The following is a 20,856-nucleotide window of genomic DNA, read 5'->3' on the forward strand; positions in this document are numbered from 1 at the left end:
CTCCAACAATGTGTTTGATACTTCCAATCAGGCTTTAGGCCCCACCACAGCACTGAGACAGCTCTGATCAAGGTGACAAATGATATCCGTCTGAACACAGATGCAGGCAGAGTCTCAGTTCAGAGTCTTTAGTTCTGCTGGACCTGAGCGCTGCCTTTGACACAGCTGATAATGTGATCTTATTCCAGAGGTTAGAAAACTGGGTGGAACTCTCTGGTACAGCTCTAAACTGGTTCAAGTCCTATCTGGAGGACAGGAAGTACTTTGATGAAATTGGTAACTGTGTCTCAGACCAAATGGCTATCACCTGTGGGGTTCCTCAGGGGTCACTCCTGGGCCCACTATTGTTCAATTTGTACATGCTTCCTTTAGACCAGCTAATACGCAGCTGCAATGTGTCCCACCACAACTATGCAGACCACACTCAGATCTACATGTCACTGACGGCCTGTGAACACGGTCCTGCAGATTTACTTTGTCACTGCATCAAACAGATCAGTGTGTGAATGCAAAACAACTTTCTCCAGCTAAACCCAGACAAAACTGAAATCATTGCCTTTGGCAAAGACAAAGTCTTATTATCCACCTTGAGACTCTTTCTCTAAAACCTAATCATCAGGTTAGAAATCTAGGGATAATAATGGACTCACATCTGAACTTTAACAGTCACATTAAATCACTAACATCATCAGCTTTTCACCACCTAAAAAACATTTCCATAATCAAGTGTCAAAGCCAGATTTAGAGATACTACTCCATGCCTTTGTCTCCAGTAGGCTAGACTACTCTAACGGCCTGCATGGGCTTCCTGTCACTCAGAGAATAGGCTTTAAAACAGCTTTGTTTGTGTACAACTTTTTCATGGGTGGGGGTTAGGGTTAGTACAAAGTACATCTCTGACATGTTAGAGCCACATAAACCACCTCAGGCTCTGAGACTCTCAGGGAGTGGTCTCCTGTGGGTGCCCAGAGTCAGGACTCTGCTGCCAAAATCCGGAACAGTCTTTTATATAATGATTTTAGAATGATTTTATGTTTAACGGAGTGATTTTATGAAGTGATTTTACCCTTCTTTTCTGTAAACCACTTTGAATGACCTTGTGTACAAATTTTGCTCTATGAAAAAACTTGCCTTGCCTTATCGTGCATTGTGAATATAGCACATGAAGGGAAAGGTGTCGAGTGAAGTTTCATGTTTATAGGCAACAATTCTTTCACAATGAATGATTATTTTATCTACTTATGCCCAAATGATGTTGTTATGTAACATAATAAAATCAGAACTCTCACAGTAGTCAAGCACAAAATGTGAGCTCAGACTAGGGACACACAATATAGACAATATACAGTACATTTAGCTTACAATAGAGATGTTTATTATATCACTATGTAAGGCATAGGTAAGGCATGTTGATGCCTTACCGCTGAATCATAACCTAGCCATGTCCTGCAAAATCGAAAGTGACCAGCTGCAAGACCACTCTAATGACCATTGTCTAATCACATTTGAATTCCCAATAGCTAGTTATAAACCAGTAGACAAAACTGTACTTATTAGATGCTTATCAGATAACAGTGCAATTACATTTACAGATGCTACCGTCCGCATCCTCAACTCATTAAATAAAAAAATAATACTAATACGAGTCAAACACAGATTGGTGAGCTCGTAGACAGCACAACCTCCCTCCTAAGAGAAACTCGCAACTCTGTTGGCCCGTTAAAACTGAAAAAGAGGAACCCAAAGAAATCTGCCCAATAGTACAATTCCTATACCTTATGCGAGCTCAAACATAAAAAACACAAAACATAGAGAGAAAATGGAGTTCCACCCACTCATGAGAAAAGCATTCAGCCTGGAAAGAAAGCCTGGACAGTTATAGAAAGGCCAGAATGTTATGCAGTTTACTACTCATCTTCAATTGAACAACACAGAAATAGCCACAAATTCCTCTTCAGCACTATGGCAAGGTTAAGAAAGTGTGATAGCACCATCAACCCATCCATGCCTACCAATCTTAGCAGTGATGATTTCATGACATTCTTTGACACCATTATTAGACGCCAAATAAACCAACTGATGTTACACATCCCTCCAACACGCCATAGAGGAACTGGTGATGACTGACACCCACTTGAACAGTTCTTGGCCCATCAACTCTTCTAATCTAGCCACTACAGGAGTCTCAAACTCCTCAACTTGCCAATTAGATCCCATCCTTACTCACTTGCTCAACGATGCTACTCCACTAGTTAACACAGCTCTTCAAGGTAGTCAATATGTTGCTACTGACAGGCTATGCACCACAACCATTCAAAGTGGCTGTAATCGAACCGCTTCTAAAAAAAAACCGTAACCGTGATCCACATGTCTTAGCTAACTACAGGCCAAAATCCAACCTTCCATTTTTCTCCAAGATTCTGGAGAAAGCAGTTGCCAAACAGTTACACTATTTCCTTCCAAACAATCATCTACGTGAGGTCTTTCAATCAGGATTTAGGATGCACCACAGTACAGAAACAGCACTCGTAAAAATGACCAACGACCGCCTCATTGCCTCAGGGAAAGGCCTCGTTTCAGTACTAAGGTTATTAGACCTTACAGCAACATTTGACACAATTGACCACCAAGTTCTAATACAGAGATTATAGCATGGCCTTGGCATTAAAGGAACTGCATTAAAATGGATTGAGTGCTATTTGTCAGATTGCCTGCAGTTTGCATGCATTGATAATAAATCTATACACGTGAAGGTCAGTCACGGTATCCCACAGGGTTCCGTGGGATAACTTTATCAATGAAACCTAACCAACTAGTCAGCTGTCCAAGCACCAGGCGTGTCTTAGAGACATCATGAGCTGAATGACCTCAAACTTTTTACTATTGAACTCGGATAAAACTGAAATCATAGTCTTCGGTTCCCAGCACCTCAGAGACAAGATTGCAAATGAGGTAACCGGCCATGATGGTCTTGCAACCACCCCGACAGCACCATCAGGAATTTTGGTGTCATCTTTGAACCGGGTCTTTCCTTTAGTTCCCAAAGGCAAGAACTAATTAAAAAGGTCAAGGATGAAAAAAATAAAAATTAAAAAATTAAAATTAAAAATAATGCTATTTGGAAATAGCAGAAAGGATAAGTACGACCAAATAGAAATAGACTGAGTGGACATTGAAAGAGTGAAAGAATATAAATTTCTGGGGATCATAATAGATGAAAAAATGAGTTGGAAATCTCATATCAAAAATATACAACAAAAGGTGGCGAGAAATACTTCAATATTGAATAAAGCAAAATTTGTTCGTGATCAAAAATCACTCCACACTCTTTGCTGTTCTTTGGTATGACCATATCTAACTTATTGTGTGGCGATACGGGGCAATCATTATAAAAGCCATCTTCACTCACTCAATGTACTGCAAAGAAGATCGGTGAGGATAATTAATAAAGAGAACATACAAACCCTTTATTTTTAAAATCACACATTAAAATTTGCTGATTTAGTAAATTTTCAAACCGCTAAAATAATGCATAAAGTAAACAATAGCTTGTTAGCCAAAAACGTCACAGTATTTCTCTATAAGAGAGGAGAAATATGATCTTGGAGGAAAATTAAACTTAACACTTCTTTGCCAGAACAATGCTGGAAAAAAAAATTGGCGGCGGGCCACAAATGGCCCCCAAGACACAGTTTGGACATCTGGCTCTAAACCATTTTATCCACGAGCACAAAGTGTAACAAAATGTAAAAAATGTCCAAGAGAGGGAGAAATGCTAGAGAGAGGAGAATTTTGGAGAGGGAACATTAACAGCTTTCAATATGCCGTGCAGTCGTACCTCACTGCAAACTACAACCACCGTAATACTTCTGGAGGGCAGTTCAGAGTGGGCGGAGCCAGCTGGAATTGCTTACACTGTCACCCTGATGGGGTGACATATTTTAGCCTTAAACAGGGAAACTAAAACCAGTGGAATGCAACAAAATGCGTACCTTACAGCATTACACACAAGCAATAATTTTCTAGGAATGTTCTAGCTCAGACAGCACTAATTACATGTAGTCACAGACCAAGCACATTTAGCACACAATATAAACCAAATCTTCACTACACCCTTAATGAACCACACAGTCATTACCTCACTTATTTGTTCATATAACCCACAAAGAACAATAAACAACTCTGTGTCTGTCTCCTTTTCTCCGTGATGGAGCAGTAGTACCTGAAGCACTGTGCTCCCCGTGCTGTCCATGCATTGTTGCGTTCTGGTGATGATGCGTTCAAGCGCACTACATAATTCAGGCTTGACTCTGTTAGGCCAATAGGCTTTCAGACACGCCAAAACAGACGCAGTCTACATGAAGCGGCTATATTTATCTTACCTGGTTCATGATGGACGTCTTCCTGCCCAGACGGCTTCCTGGGAAACGAAGCGTGCTTCTCTTGCTGCCATCATCAGACTCGGACTTGACCACCTTCTCGCTGTCACCCTTCTCCTTCTCCTGCTCCTTCTGACGCCATTTCTTCTTGCGATTGCGACGCTCCTTGGCACTCTTGGAGCTCAGTTTGGAGACTTCAGAGGAGCTGCGGGACAGATGACCCCCTCCTTCATCCTCCAATGCAGCCTCTGATACTGTACCTGCTGATGTCACCATGGCTGCGGCCTGAGAAGAAGGAAAAATTGTGATTAGCACAAACTATGAAACTGTGTTGCAGTACAAGCCCAACCTGTGTCTCCTCCTGCTGCTTTTTCAGTTGCTCCAGCATGGCTTTGAATTCGGCCTCCTTTTGCTCCGCCTCTTCAATTGTGGCCTGGTTCTGCTCCTCGTAGGCCATGGCCACCACAGCCAGGATGAGATTGACCAGATAAAAGGAGCCCACAAAGATGACTAGCACAAAGAAGATCATGTAGGTCTTCCCCGCCGCTCGCAGCGTCTGACAAAAAACGCAAACACAGCAAAGATTTAGACCATTAGAATCAAAAGCTAAGCTTTCATTTCAATTTCAGTCCAATGTCTACCAGCATGTAGAGATTTTCCCAGAAGTCTTGGGTCATGAGACGAAAAAGGGTGAGGAAGGCCCATCCAAAGCTGTCAAAGCTGGTGTAACCATAGTTGGGGTTCCTTCCAGCTTTCATACATGTGAAACCCTCAGGGCATCGTCTGAAAGAGGCGCACAGGATTCAATTCAAGATTCAAGAGTTTTATTGTCATGTCAGGATATGGACAGCGTGACCTTTACAATGCAGGAACCCAACATATTACACATCTGGCATATTTACGCTAAATCTGTGTTGGTGACTGTTAGGAATGGAATATTTTTCCTTCTGTTTTGGATAAGTAATGGCATTGCAAGTGTTTGTACCCATTAGTGATGGGTCCGGGAACATCGAGTGTCGGAGCGCGGAGCGCGTATCACTTTAAGAAAAAGTCACGTGACCAATAGAGTTGCTGTTTCGCCTCTCTGTGAGGCGCCAACCGTGTTTATAAGGAAGAGAGTCTGACTTCTGTTATCTCAGCAATAAGAACAAATCTTTTGAAGCACAGTTTGTCCACTGAATCCAGCGTGACATGGAGACTGAAAGAAAAGAAAGATTTTGATATTATCTCAGCGAACTCACTCTTCATCCCCACATCCCCATCCCAGCCATCCTCTACCCCCCCTCTCCATAACTGATGATCAGGTGAGGAGTCAGCTGAAGAAGATCAAGGCAAGGAAGGTCCCGGGACCGGACGGCATCAGCCCTAGAATCCTCAAGGACTGTGCTGACCAGCTCTGTGGAGTTCTCAGGCACTTGTTCAATCTCAGCCTGAGCCTGGAGAAAGTCCCGGCCCTGTGGAAGACCTCCTGTGTGGTCCCGATACCAAAGACACCGCGTCCCAAGGAGCCTAACCACTTCAGGCCTGTTGCCTTGACCTCTCACCTGATGAAGACCATGGAGAGGATTATTCTGCAGCACCTACAACCCCTGGTGGGCACTCAGCTGGAGCCCCTGCAGTTTGCTTACCGGCCTGGGATCGGAGTGGACGACGCAGTGATCTACCTGCTGCACAGATCAATGCTACACCTGGAGGACAGCAGGAGCGCTGTGAGGGTCATGTTTTTTTACTTCTCCAGTGCCTTTAACACCATCCAGCCGTCACTACTCAGAGTGAAGATGGAGAGTGTGGGAGTAGACCAACACCTGACTGCATGGGTTATAGACTACCTCACCAACAGACCACAGTATGTGAGGCTCCGTCACTGTGTGTCTGACATGGTACTCTGCAGCACAGGTGCCCCTCAGGGTACGGTGCTCTCCCCTTTCCTCTTCACCCTCTACACCTCGGACTTCACACACAACTCCACACAGTGTCACATCCAGAAGTTCTCCGACGACACAGCCATCGTTAATTGTGTTTCAGAGGGGAATGATCTGGAATACAGGACGGTCATCAGGGACTTTGTCAGCTGGAGTGAGCTTAACCAGCTACAACTCAACACCAGCAAGACAAAGGAGATGATCATTAACTTCCAGAGGAAAACATCTCACTTCACAGCGGTGAACATCCAGGGAGCGGACATAGAGTTGGTAAACAGCTACAAATTCCTGGGTGTTCACCTTAACAACAAACTGGACTGGTCCATCAACACCCACGCCCTCTACAAGAAGGGCCAGAGTCGCCTCCACCTGCTGAGGAGACTGAGGTCCTTTGGTGTGTGCAGGACTCTTTTACGGACCTTTTATGACTCTGTGGTGGCCTCAGCCATCTTCTATGCTGTGGGCTGCTGGAGAGGGGGCAGCACGGACAGGGACAGGAGCAGGATCAATAGACTGATCAGGAGAGCCAGCTCTGTCCTGGACGGTCCTCTGGACTCCGTAGAGGAAGTGGGGGAGAGAAGGATGTTGGCTAAGCTGACATCCATCATGGACAACACCTCTCACCCGCTACATGACACTGTGGTTTCCCTCAGCAGCTCCTTCAGCAGCAGACTGTTACACCCACAGTGTAAGAAGGAGAGGTTCCGCAGGTCCTTCATACCGACCGCTGTCAGGCTCTACAACACCTGCACCACCTGAACCATGTTGTAGTCAATATGTATTCTTTACACTGTATTCTTTACTTGCGTATCTTGCTTGCTGCTGTAACAAGTGAATTTCCCCGCTGTGGGATAAATAAAGTATAAATACAATACAATACAAATAACCATTTGGTTTTAATACCTTATTTCATCCGGTTCCTCTGAAACAGTTCATCTCCTCTTGATTTGACAGAATTGAAAAGATTTGTTTTATTTTCTTAAGGTTAAGTGTCGTATTTGTTTTACAGAAGAAAAGCACCTCATCAATACACGCAAGTACAGTATATAAACATTTTACGGCTTCCTCACAAGTAGTTGATGTTAAACTTCATGCTTGAATTGAATTTACGGTATTATTTTGCTTTTGGTTTTACTGGTTTGAATGCCAAGGCACTGGAAAAACAATTATATAAAAAAAACCTCTTCCCTACCTTAAAGACAACACTTTCATTTTGATTTCCACGTTGTAACACGCATTCTCATAATTTATCAACTATATCACTGAAAGCTGGTTTGAACTTTTAATAAGATATCAGAGAATACAATAATTTCATATTCTTCTGTATATGTCAGTTGAGCCTCTTGACTATATTGCCTGCAATCAGGGGTGGACTGGGACAAAAGTTTGCCTACGAACTTTATGGTTCAGACTGGGCCCGCTCCAACCCCCGTTACGAACCTCCCTTTTGTTTTATAAAGACGCTCTCTATGGTTGGGATTGAACATGCACCCTCTGCCTTGCAAGGAAGTAGCATGTGCCGCCACACCATCAGAGAATGTCGACTGAATCGATGTGTCTGATGTGTCACAGCAGTGATGTAACATCCAGCAGGTGTCAGTATTGAGCAACACAGCGACACAGTATGTTCAGGTAGTGTGTCATCTACCCCTCACTAGTATTTAATACTTATTTTAAGTTGAGACTCTTAGCATTATTTCACAGCTGGGAGAATAAAAGAATCAAACATGAGCATTCTCATTTCATGATCCATTCACCTCACGTACGTGGTGTGGCATATCAAGATGCTGATTAGACAACATGGTTATTGCACAGGTGTGGTGCAACCTAAGGGGTTGGCTACAATAAAAGCCCACTCTAACATGTCTTTAACTGTATTGAGGGGGACAGTATCTGATGTGACCAATCTTTGCAAAATGGGGCTGTGCATTATCATGCTGCAACATGAGGTGATGGTCATGGATGAATGGCATAAGAGTGGGCTTTAGGATCTGCTCATAGCATTTCTGTACATTGAAAATCCTGCTCATACCATAACGCCACCCCCACCATGGGCCAGATAAATAGCCGATAAATATCCAAAATTGTAAAAAAAATAATTAAATTAGTAAATTAGAATTTATTCCCACATAAACTTACACAAAAGTACTGAAAATTGGTACCGTTAAGTACCGGTACCATTTCACAGGTACCGGGTATTGGCACCGTATGGCTTCAAATATCAAAAAGGTACTCATCCCTGCCTCTCAGTATGATGCAAATTGCTAAATTGCTAAAGACTATTATTATCTTTGTATTTTATTTTTTTTGTCCGGTGGGTGTGTGCATTCAAGTGCATTCAACAACTTACCCCGAGTCCGAACTATTTCCACATAATAGCGCGTCATCCTGACCTGGGTAAAAATAGAAGTTAGCTATGGGAAGAAAAAGAGAGAGGCCTCCATTAGTCACGGGCCAAGGACACGCTACATGTGACCTAAAAATACAGTGGAACCTCCAAAGTCGAACACAATGCGTTCCATGGTGCCGGTTGATTACCGAGTTGTAACTAATGTTCAGTGAATGAATGAGTTCCAGGCTCAAACTGCACATTTTAAATGATTTACTTGCCACACTAGGTGGCAGTAAGGGTGTACTCACACTGGGCCAATCATGACGTGCCTGAGCCCACTCCCCGCCTAAAGCCCGAAACATTTGGCTAGTGTGAGAACAATGATCCCCACCCAAATACGCTCTACTTCCACTCTTTTAGTGGCCCAAAGCACAGCACAATTACACATACAAGCATAGCCAAGTCACAGAATGACTGTAATCGCTCCTCACAGGTTCTTCATGATAACCACCACAATTCATACTATAAATAAAATATAAACACTCCAAATGATCCAATAGTACAGATCCACCGCACACTCGCTCACCTGCGACATTTATGTGCATAATAAAGACGTCTCATTGAAATTATGCAATCGCTCCTCGCATGTTCTTCACGATAAGCAACACAATTCATACTCTTAATAAAATATGAAGAATCAAAGTGATCAAAAGCCAATACCCACGGCATGCTAATCTGAACCGCCTGAAATAAGCATGCTGATGGTTTAACCTTGAAATTCTTTGACTCTTCAACTTTGGAGCTTCCACTGTTGAACATCATAAGGAAAAAAATATTCAATTCAATGTAAATACGCAGGTTTCCAGGCTACACTGCAGTCAACGTATTTCATGAAGTAAAAGGATGGCTCACTCTCATTCATGATGTATTCGTCCCAGTCGAAGCCTCGAGAGCCGTTCGGCAGGTACCGGTCGGTCACATTGATGGGCCAAAACACGCACTTTTGCCGCAGGTTCCCCATAAAGAGCTGCAGGCCGATCAGAGCGAAGACGCTGAGGCAGAAGACGGTCAGGATCATCACGTCTGAGAGCTTCTTCACAGACTGGATCAGGGCCCCCACGATGGTCTTCAGGCCTGATAACATACAACAAGCACATACACACACACACACACACACACACACACACACACACACACACACAAGTACACATGCATAAAAGCAGGCAAACTCACACATTCACACACGCACAGATGCAAATAAAACGCATGAACTCACAGCATCACATGAAGTCAAACATTCGCGGTGCTACACTCAACTGTGTGTCTAAACTTGCCGAGTATCCAAATGAGTTGTTGAACATCTTTGTCTCGAAGTGCTGCCTTCCTTTTTCTTTGTTGCGTGTTTAACATCGTGACTACCACACAGGGAGCTAAATAGCTAGCCAACAAGAGTTGTGGTTGCTCACTCTCAGCAAAACAATGCCCCCCCTAGTGTTTTGGTAGAGAATTGCAAGTGCAATTGAGCTCAGCCCTCAGCCATGATCTCATGAAACGATCTCCCGATGGCACACGGCGCTACCAAGCTAAACCCCAATTCTTTTAAAAAAACACATGGAATCATTATTTTCTCTGCTAACTAGTTACACTTATGAAGGGATCATTCTGTTACAAATTCAGTTACTTTTTTGGGAAAGTAACTAGTAAATATAATTAATTTTGAATGTCCAAAACAAAAACCATTAGCATTATTATTATTGTCTTGTTAGAAATTTGCTTTTTTGCAATTTTGTATTTTGTTATTATTTTAACTCTAAATTCTGATATATCCAGGTAAGTTTTTTTATGTATGTTACTTTTATTTACATTTAGGTTTTTGTTTTTTTTAGGGTTTGTCAATTTTAGATTTTTTTTTTCCAGGTTAAAAAAAAGCTAAGAAAAAAGAAAAGAAACTCCATCTAATATACCTAAAAAACATCTGAATATACGAAACTGAACATATCAAGAAAATTCTCAAGACTACATTGACCCAAGTCTTCTTTATGCAATGTAAAGTTCATTCAAGCCCTCCCTGCATGGCCGCCGTTGTCCGATGCATGTGGTCATGTAAAGGTCATCATATTTGAATGGCATCAAATGAACATTAAGCACCAATCAGCTTGTGTAGCCACTGAATGGCACAGCTGCAGTGTGACGCTTTAGAACATATTTAGCATCCAAAGTGGAATTCTCCCATTTCTAACCATAAATAATGTATATAATACAGAGCAATAGAAGTGTAGCCTTCAGGTGCATTGAGGGCATAATATCTCAAGTGTAGGGGTGACATGTGCCATATGGTCTTGCTTCTTCACTTTTCTCACTTACTCCCTACATATCCATCTAAGAACTGCAAAAATATGAAAAACAAATAAAACAAACATACAGTACGGACTACCTATTTTTCAAATATCCAAAAACAACAGGCCTGCCGACTACTCCATTCAGAATGTAGATGGTTGGAGCAACTCAGTTGTTTTTTTGTTTTTTTTTTTAAATTGAGAAAAATACAAGCAATATCAAAGGTGCTCACGGACCCCATGGTCCGCTTCTTGGGGACCACAGTGAACCACGACACATCATGACACCCGTGTAACTCAAGTAGTGAAAACCTTACACTTGATGATAGAGATGATATTTCCTCTTAATGTGGGCCGTATTGATATGAGGCTGGTGTATCGATACTGTCCCTTGAGAGATACGCAATCTCAATATCTTATCGCACTCCTATCTTGTTTTCTCAAAAAAAAAAGTAGTCGTTTTAGGATGTGCGCATTTGTGTACCCAGAATGTGCGATTTTATATTTACTTGAACATTATTAGACACTATATTAGCCTGTATACTATACTATAAATATTATATGAAATATTAAAATAACATTTAATAATGCAGAAGTAATAAATACATTAGAATTATGTTTTTTTAATATTTACAAGTTTTTATATTCCATTTTATTACATATTACCCTGTATAGTATCTACATAAAACAAATATGAAATATTAACATTAAAAAAACTTCAAAAATGTATACCTATGAATGAATACATAAAAATGTAGAGAATTTATCCATCTGTCCATTTTCTACAGCACTTATCCTCAATTTATATTATATATAATTTTAAATATAACAGACATTGAAATTGCATTTTAACAGAAGTTGGTTCACTTTCTGTACAGAGACGTAGCATATTCATGCATATTTATATACACAACAAAACACTCATCACAGCAGCTAAATGGGATGTTTCCATTTCAGAATCATTTTCATTTGTTTTACATGAGTGAGCAGGCATGACTATCATTGATTGATCTGGAAAAGAAAGTTGCTATCCCCACCTTCTTGATCACCTGGGCTGCACTCAATTCCAAAACTATACCCTGATGCTGATATAAAGAAAAAATAGACGACAAACAGTTTGAAAAAGCCCACACCGAATCACAGAAATACGTGAACAACCTTCTTTTCATGTCAAATAGGTCGGCCGTCATTGAAAGGATTGGAATGGCTGACTGGCCGATGGCAGATGAATTGGTGTGTCACCAGGAAACATCCCTGAATAGCTGCAGTTAAACAAATCACACCAGGGGCACAAAGCAGGAGGTGGAGACGAGGAAGAGAGGAGAGGCAAGCAAGAGCAATGAGAGGTGCCGTGCAGGTCATTTAAACGCCAAGGCTGAAGGTGCTCACTGTGTATCACCTGTCTGTAAAACCATCATTAGGACCGTTGCTCCCTCCCAAGAACCTTTCCTACCCTCAACATGCAAAGACTGCTTTTATGTTCTGCTGTTATGGATGTGTGCTTGTACAGCAAGTACATTATGTGCAAGGATGTGCTGGAAATCTCTACTTAAATAAAAAAAAAATATGCTATGATTTTTAATGATCTACCAGATAGCTCATTAATTCCCCTTGAAGCCAAACTTGTAAAAAAGCATCATGCAGCGCTGATCTGCAGTCAGATTAGGCTTGGCAGTCTTAAGGAGCAGCAGTCTTTGGAAAACATGTCCACGTCTTACCCATTGTGCGTAAAATCAACAAAGAAATCAGATTTCAGTTTGGGCTGATCAGTGGCGTAACGAGTGATTTGACACCTTCTTCCCAGTCCCTTGTTAAAAGTGTGAATGGACAGACAGATGCACGATGAGACAAACATGTGAGGTCTTCGTACCATTCTGCGATTGTTTTCTAAATTGATGAGCTGATGGTTAAGCTTTTACTTTGGTCTACCAATGCCCCAGTTTCCATTTGACAATGATTTGTGCCAAAATGTCGCCTCGGTTAATCATACAATATTGCGGCCAGGGTAGAAGAGAGCCACACCAAAAACTTCAATATCTTTTGTGATCTCGGTTTTGTTAAACCCTTTCGCAACATTAGCTTCCAAATATATTCTTCCCCCCCAGGATGGAACTCTTTGTTGATGTGACAAACAGACTAGTTGGCGTAACATTGTCAAATGAATGTGTCTTAAGGGATACCGTGTTATTGTAGGATTACAGGAGCAGCAACGACACATCAGCAGAGTAAAACTAACCTGCCTCATGACGGTCTAATGGCCAGATTTGGCATTGGGTGTGTGATCAGGCATCTTTTGTTGTTTATTACAAGCAACAATGTATGATAACCGAGACGGTGTACAAAAACCGAGGCAATAATTTGGCCAAAGTTCTTGTCGAAAACCAAATCATACGAAAACTGGGGTCTTCCAAAACCAAGGTCTGATGGCATTTTCAATGTGACTACACAGAAAAACACTACCAAACATCTTTCCAAACTTTTTTCATGCTAATTTGTCATTTATTTCAGCACCAATGACCGTATTTTCATAGCTTTTTCCCATAGTTCGTCATGTCTTATAATCAGGTGGGACTTATATATGAAAATGTAAATAGAATTGAACACGTTTTTAAATGCTCATAAATACTGACTGATATGAACCAAGGCATGAACATTGAGGTCGACAGTTGCGAGAGGGCGCTCTAAGCTAATGAAATGGATCAGGAGGTGAATGTGCTAACCGGTAACTTTTTGTAGGACTCACTGGCTTATGTTCATCTAGCCTATTCACCCTCTCAGGTATGTTCTTTATGCTACTGTGTAGAGGAATAAGTGTTAGTGTGGACACCTATTCAGCTTGTTACTATTGTGTAGTAGAATAACTTGCTTTTCCACACTAAATGTCTGCTCTTGGTCTTCAATTTTGTGAAATAAATTTCAAAATAAATGTGACGTTTAGGCCAGTGTATGTATACTTGAAAAAAATACAAGTAAAATCAGAAAAGTTTTCATGTTTTTAAAATGTTGAAAAATACATTAGTGTATCCAAAATAAAAATAAGTGCACAAAAAATGTTACGGTCAAACATAATGATTCACTCTGGTAATTCTTTTAAATAAATTATTTTCATTTTCACTTTTATATTCTATATACTCCCCATACGTGCGTGGGTTTTCTTCAGGTACTCTGGTTTCCTCCCACATTCCAAAAACATGCATGTTAGCTTCATTGGAGACTCTAAATTGTCCATAGGTATGAATGTGAGTGTTTGTCTATATGTGCCCTGCCATTGGTTGGCCACCAGTCCAGGGTGTACCCCGCCTGTCACCTGAAGTCAGCTGAGATGGGCTCCAGCATACCCCCGCGACCCTAATGAGAAGTGGCATAGAAAATGAATGGATGGATATTCTATATATTTGATACTGTTTTTTTTTACAGATTCAAATCTTATTTTTTTCCAGTTTCAATGTTTTTTTCAACTTTCATATCATTTTCAGGTTCAAACCATTTCTTTTCACTTGCAGACTTTTGGCCGGGATTTCACATTGGGGGTGGGGGTCTTCTCTACAACTGAGAGGAGTATGGAATCATGACAGACTGCTCAATGAAAAGGCTTCAGGGAACATGGGAACTAAAACACTATGTAGGCTGCATGACATTGAAATCATGAGTTCTAACGGTGAGAGTGTGTATGGTGTGTTAAAAAAAGACAGCAGGCGAATGCTATCGACCTGCGTTGAACACCATGTGACTTATATAGGTTTTTTTTTCCTCTTCATTCTGCTTTTTTTTGACTGACGCGACTTATACTCTGGAGCAACTTATCTGAAAAATATGATACAGAAAAATCCCTCACCACTTTGGGCTCTGAATTTCGTGTCTTCAGTCCATCACGTTTTTTCCAAAAGATAATAAAAAATCATGCTTTTTTTAATATGTGTTTTTTGGGGGGTTTTTTGTGAATACGACCTACTAGTCAAAAACAATATGCATATTTAAGCCAATTGTAAGTGTCTTATTGCCTAAATCAGGGGTGTCAAACTCATGCCATGGAGGGCCGAGACACTGCTGGTTTTCTTTCCAGCCAGTCACTAAAGCAGGTGATTTTAATGATCAACACCTTCAATTTGAGGGAAGGAGCTCATCAATTAAACCACCTGCTGAAGAAACTGGTTGGAGAGAAAACCTGCAGCGTCTCGGCCCTCCAGGGCACGAGTTTGACACATGTGGCCTAGATGAAGCATTTTCAAGCCTAAAAATGGCTAAATGAAGTCCAATACAAATATTACATAATACCTTCAGGTAATACAGACCTGATCAAAATCTTAAGACCAGTTGAAAAATTGCTAAAATTTGCATTTTGCACATTTGGATCGTAATGAGGTTTTAAGTAGAGCTACAATATGCAAAAACAAGAAGGGGGGTGAGACAAAAAATATTTGGAATTTGTAATTTAAACAAAAAAATAAAATTAAATAAAACTGAAATAGGCTGTTTATCAGCTGATCAAAAGTTTAAGACCACAGGCTATAAAAGCCCAAATGTGCTCCAAATGTTGATGTAATGTCATCATTCCCACTGTCATGCCCTCCTGATGGTAAAGCTAAGAAGCTTTCTCTTTTTCAACGTGTTGGGATTGAGGAGCTGCACAAGCAAGGCCTCTCGCAGCGTGCCATGGCTGCTGAGGTTGGGAGCAGGAAATCAGTCATTCTACATTTTTGGAAAGATCCTGAGCATTAAGGAACAAAAAAGTCAAGTTAGACCCAATCAAAATCACACCTGCGCTGAGCCGTAGGATGAAGACACAGGGCGGTCTTCCACCCATGTTAAGGCACTTACTGGTGCCAACTGCAGCGCAATAAACATCAGACAGCATCTGCGGGAAAAGGCTTTAAAAAACAAAATAGGAATTCAAAGACCTCGTCTCCTTCAATGCCACAAAAGTGCCTGTTTAGACTTCCTGGGAGCATCAAACATGGGACATTGAAAGGTGGAACAAAGTTTTATTCTCTGATGAGAAAAAATGGAACCTTGACGGTCCAGATGGCTTCCAACGTTACTGGCATGACAAGGAGATCCCACCTGAGATGTTTTCTACCCAGCACAGCGGAGGGGGGTCCATCATGGTCTGGGGTGCTTTTTCATTCAGTGGAACACCGGAGCTTCAGGTGGTGCAGGGCTGTCAAATGGATACAGACGTTGCAGTGGGCATCCCTCATGACTGAGGGCCCTCATCTGTGTGGTAACAGCTGGGTTTTTCAACAGAGCGACAGTCTTAAACTTTTGATCAGCTGATAAACAGCCTATTTTAGGTTTTATTTCTGTTATGTCTACTGTATTGGGTAATAGAAGTGTAAAGGTGACTATAGGGGTGTTATTCATGTCTACGGGGCTCTAATCATCTAGAAGGCGATAAACAGGTTTTCTATGCTCTTACTGCAAGAATTTTCCATTTATAAACAAGGAATCCCACTTTGCGGAAATTCATGTATCACGGTCGGATCTGGAACCAAGTAACCTCGATATATGAGGGGTTACTGTACAGGCCAAAAAGAGCAATAATAGACTGGAGGAGTAGCACATGTCCACACGCTACGCCACTGGAGCTGACAAACACATTGCAAAGAGCATCTATGCTGTTGTTTGACATTGGTATTCAAATACCCAGACTGCTAAGCCTATCAAAAATGTATTGCTACCATTTTTGATTAGTAGAAGAAATAAATGACCAAACGTTGCTCCATTCTCTTTTTCTAAATAAAGGAATGGCAGATGGAAGAAGACTAACAGCTAAGGTCAGCCTTAGTGTTTAAATGGGAGTCTCACCTGGAATGACAGAAATAGTTTTCAAAGCTCGGAGAACCCTGAACGTTCTGAGCGCCGACACATTCCCAAGGTCCACAAACTCTGTTATATATCTGTAATGAGGCAGGACGACACACAGAGCAGAACTCCATGACACACAACACACAATAACACGCACGCATGGACGTGCAGGAGCACGACACCATCACCACCATCGAAGACCAGGAGGGGACACCACAGTGAAAGAAAGAGGAGAAAGAGAGAGAGAAGCCCGATCTGACTCGCAGGAGGAGGAAGATGAATGAGGAAGAGGAGAGGATAGGCACTGGAACAAAACCACAGCTAACATCAACCCGGCGACTCGCCCTCCCGCCCACACAAACACCTGGTCTGTCTTACCTGGGATAACTGAAATTGTTTTCAAAGCCCTCAGAACCCTGAACGTACGCAGAGCTGACACATTGCCTAGGTTTACAAACTCTGTTATATACCTGCAAGGTGGATCAGACACAGGAACTCAGCAGCCGTCCCAAAGACGTTGTCACATCACATTTCAATAAGCGCCATTCATAGTGTTTACAAACTGCGGCTAGCGACCCACCAGATAGTAGAGGAGTGAGGAATGTGTGGAACCATACACTCTCTGGCCACAACAAAAGGTACACCTGAGAAAAGCAACCAGATCCAGTAGTGGAGGTTTCTTTATCACAAAATGGACAGTGGGGGAAACTTGAAATTTGAGCCCCTGCTGATTAGGTAAGTTTACCCCTTTACAAAGATATGAACAGTCTAAGATTTTTATGGTAGGTTGGCTGAAAAAAAAAAAAATATTGAAGGTTACGCCCTGGTTAGCATGCCTGGTTAGCATGGTTGTGTAAACAAGTAACCTGAAATGTTGATTTATCCCTTTTATTCGTCATTTATATGCATTTCGAATGGTTTTCCGCATGGGAAACTATAATTGTAAAAATATAAAAACATGTTTTACCATTGGAGACTTTGGCCGTAACTAAGTTAGCTAACAAAAAACTGGAGTCAACCGCCGATGACATCATAGATGGGCGACAAAGCAGACTTCTGTTTCCCGTTTCCATGTATTAGCAAGCTAACAGGCAGCTAACAACGTTTTGTGATCAAAACATATTTAGACTCACACAGTGTATTAATAACACAACAGGTCACACACCATATTTCTACTCTAAATGAAAAATGTACGCAAAATTTTCGCAGCATATGCTAACCCAGGTACCACTGAGCAATATTTTGCATTTGATTGAGGGGAAAAAAGTAGGGATGGGTACCCTATTTGTTACTTTTATAAGGACCAACCAAATTCCATCTGTACCAACACGTAAAATCAAACGTTACCATGTTTTGGCACCGAAGCACATCCTTGCAACTGTAAGGGAGCGGAAGAGCAGGCGATTTCTGGGTTGCGGTCGGCACCAGCTCAAGAACTTGGGGGCAATTCATAGCTCGGCGTCAAGTCAAGTCAAGTCCATACAAAATGCTCCATACATGCATTGCCCTTGTTCCATATGGAAATCATGTATTTCAAAAAAACGTTATGACAGAGTTCCTAAGCCAGCCCATCGTGAAGGGGAAAAAAGCTCCAGCACCAACCAACCAAAAACAGTCTGCAGTGATGCCAGGCGGATTGGTGTGTAGTCTACAGTGATGCCAGGTGCGTTGGGTGCAGCGTCTGCAGTGATGCCGCATCGGTCCATTGTGGTGAAGAGGGGGGGCTAAAAGGCAAAGTTCTCAATGGTCATGGTCTACCTAAGGTCATGAGCTTTGGGTAGTGAACGAAAGGACAAGATGGCGGGTACTAGCATTTTGTCCGTTGGGTGGGTGGGCTCCCACTTAGAGATTAGGTGAGAAGCACTTTCCTCGGTGTACAAACAGTAAAACCGCTGCTCATTTAGACGCCTCCCTGGCGAGGTGTTCAGGACACGTGGCACCAGAAGGAGGCCTCAGGAAGACCCAGGACACGTTGGAGAAAAGTCGTCAAAGTTTGTCAAAATAAATTTGTAAAACTGCGATGTTACAATTCGAACAGCTGGATGTTGTTCTGATATATTTGTTAAAGTTTATATGTTTAGAGAGAAATATGTAAACAAATGTAAACATTGTATTGCGAAACAAATGTATTCCCCCAAAATGAGTAAGATGATTCCCAGGTACTGAGCATCGGTACCATATCAGTTCAAATGTGAAAGGTACCCATCCGTAGAAATACTACATTTCATCCCAAGCATCCCAGCGAGCATTCTGACCCCCACAAATATGTGCCCAAAGTGCTCCTAACCTCAACTCATTATGTGGATAAAAGACACCTGGCACAGAAACAGTCTCTTCCATCACCATGGGCAAGACCAAAGAGCTGTCAACAAACCCTAGGGACAAGATTGTAGACCAGTACATGACTGGATCGTTCATATCGCTAAAAGAGGATGAACTTACAACAGCAGGGGATCAAATGCTTATTTGTGTATACCATAATTTAGTCCAACATATACAGAGTATGTATATGCAAAATAATTAGACAATAGAAATTGGGTGAAATCAAAATGTGCATAAAGTGTAATCATACAATAATATATCGATAAATAAACAGTAATGAACATATTGTTATATCAATACCTCCATGGCAGACAGAACTGTTGACTTTGTAAAGGCATCCTTTTTGCTGCAGGCTTACCTCATGTGTGGCCAGCAAATGTATTGATCAACATGAGCTGTGACATCACGTCACCATTCAGTAAAAACATTTTAAGGGCCAAGAGATGCGTCTACACGTGACATCAGTGAGGGTTTAAGAGCAGTGCAGAGGCTTTCAAAGTGTCAGGCATGCCTCCCCTGGGAGGCGCCAGAAGACCTCGAGCAGCTAGACAAAAATAAAGAAAAATATCTTTCATTTTTCAGTTTCAACATTGATTTGTAGCTCCTACAGTGAGTAAAAAAAATCCACAAAATATGCATTTCAGGTAGGAGGAGAAACCAAAACATTTTCCAATGTTAATTTTATATATATATATATATATATATATATATATGTGTGTGTGTGTGTGTGTGTGTGTATAAATAACTGAATGTATCAATTACTTTTAATTAAAAATATATAATTTTGTTTAATTTATTGTAATCAATTAAGAATTAATTATATTAAATGCAGCCCATTTTGAAAGAAAAAAAAATCCACAACTTTGCGGGGCCAAGAATGCCGAATGGTGAGTATGCCAAGATCAACTCTGAGGGGATGCTCACTATACCGCACTTTGAAAACCACTTTGTCACATTAAAATTGTCTCCCACTTTGACCAAGATAAAAGGCAATGTATTAAAACTAGGGGTGTAAGGGCTCATGTATTGTTAATCTTTGGGTACCAACTTCCTACATGGTAGATACACATTTACTTTACTAACAACTAGTGATGTCTGATAATATCGGTGGGCCGATATTATCAGACATCACTAGTTGCTCATCACTACAATCAAAAGCCATTGTTAAAAAATGTTGTATAGGTCTAAGGGCTCCCGTATTTTCCGTGCGCAAATGATGGCCTCATCAAACCGCGTCTGAAGTGTTTAAACAACCGTGGGTGGTAGTAACAAGCTAGCTCGCTCCTGACTAACGTTATGTCTGTGGTGTCTCCTTCAGATATCAAACTCGTGACTGTGACAAGCAAGTGACTGCAAAGTGTTGGTTATGCCAGGCAGAACCAAGACTTCTTCCTTCAATGCTTTCCAATTCCCAGGGCGAAAGCCAACAGTCGGGAACCATGGAGCGCATCGCACTGGATAACCAGCCCATTTCTATCGTGCAAGACGCCGGATTCACCAAACTTGTGGAGTTCGTCGAGCCACGCTTTGCCATGACCAACCGCAAGTATTTCTCAGATGCTTGCTTACAGTTGTACAATGTTGTTTCATTGCTGATGCTGTATCCATTATATTAATTCCACGCCAGGAGATGTGATGTTACACATATCAGTATCGTATTGGTTGATATGGAAATCGGAAAAAGCGGACATCCCTACTAACAACAAAATAATCATTCACACTGTTTAAACTGTTTCTGTTGCACTTGTCTGCATCATTGC

At 41.5% G+C, this 20,856-nt stretch overlaps 1 protein-coding gene across 7 annotated transcripts in view; it reads right to left on the reverse strand.

The window, feature by feature from the left end:
• scn8ab (sodium channel, voltage gated, type VIII, alpha subunit b) overlaps positions 1 to 20,856 on the reverse strand; it is an 83,896-nt gene that overhangs the window by 37,063 nt on the left and 25,977 nt on the right. For 4 of the 7 annotated variants that reach the window (XM_054785577.1, XM_054785575.1, XM_054785572.1 and 1 more), the window contains exons 6-11: positions 16,775 to 16,866; positions 9,546 to 9,767; positions 8,652 to 8,715; positions 5,021 to 5,162; positions 4,729 to 4,935; positions 4,383 to 4,664 (exon numbers count right to left, since the gene is read on the reverse strand). In XM_054785577.1, the coding sequence (XP_054641552.1) occupies positions 4,383 to 4,664; positions 4,729 to 4,935; positions 5,021 to 5,162; positions 8,652 to 8,715; positions 9,546 to 9,767; positions 16,775 to 16,866 (1,009 nt within the window). Of the gene's footprint in view, positions 1 to 4,382; positions 4,665 to 4,728; positions 4,936 to 5,020; positions 5,163 to 8,651; positions 8,716 to 9,545; positions 9,768 to 16,774; positions 16,867 to 17,152; positions 17,245 to 20,856 lie in introns of all 7 variants that reach the window. The other 3 variants (XM_054785579.1, XM_054785573.1, XM_054785578.1) reach the window with 2 other exon arrangements.

This window comes from Dunckerocampus dactyliophorus, chromosome 8 (genome assembly GCF_027744805.1).
Source record: "Dunckerocampus dactyliophorus isolate RoL2022-P2 chromosome 8, RoL_Ddac_1.1, whole genome shotgun sequence".
Classification (NCBI taxonomy): Eukaryota; Metazoa; Chordata; class Actinopteri; order Syngnathiformes; family Syngnathidae; genus Dunckerocampus; species Dunckerocampus dactyliophorus.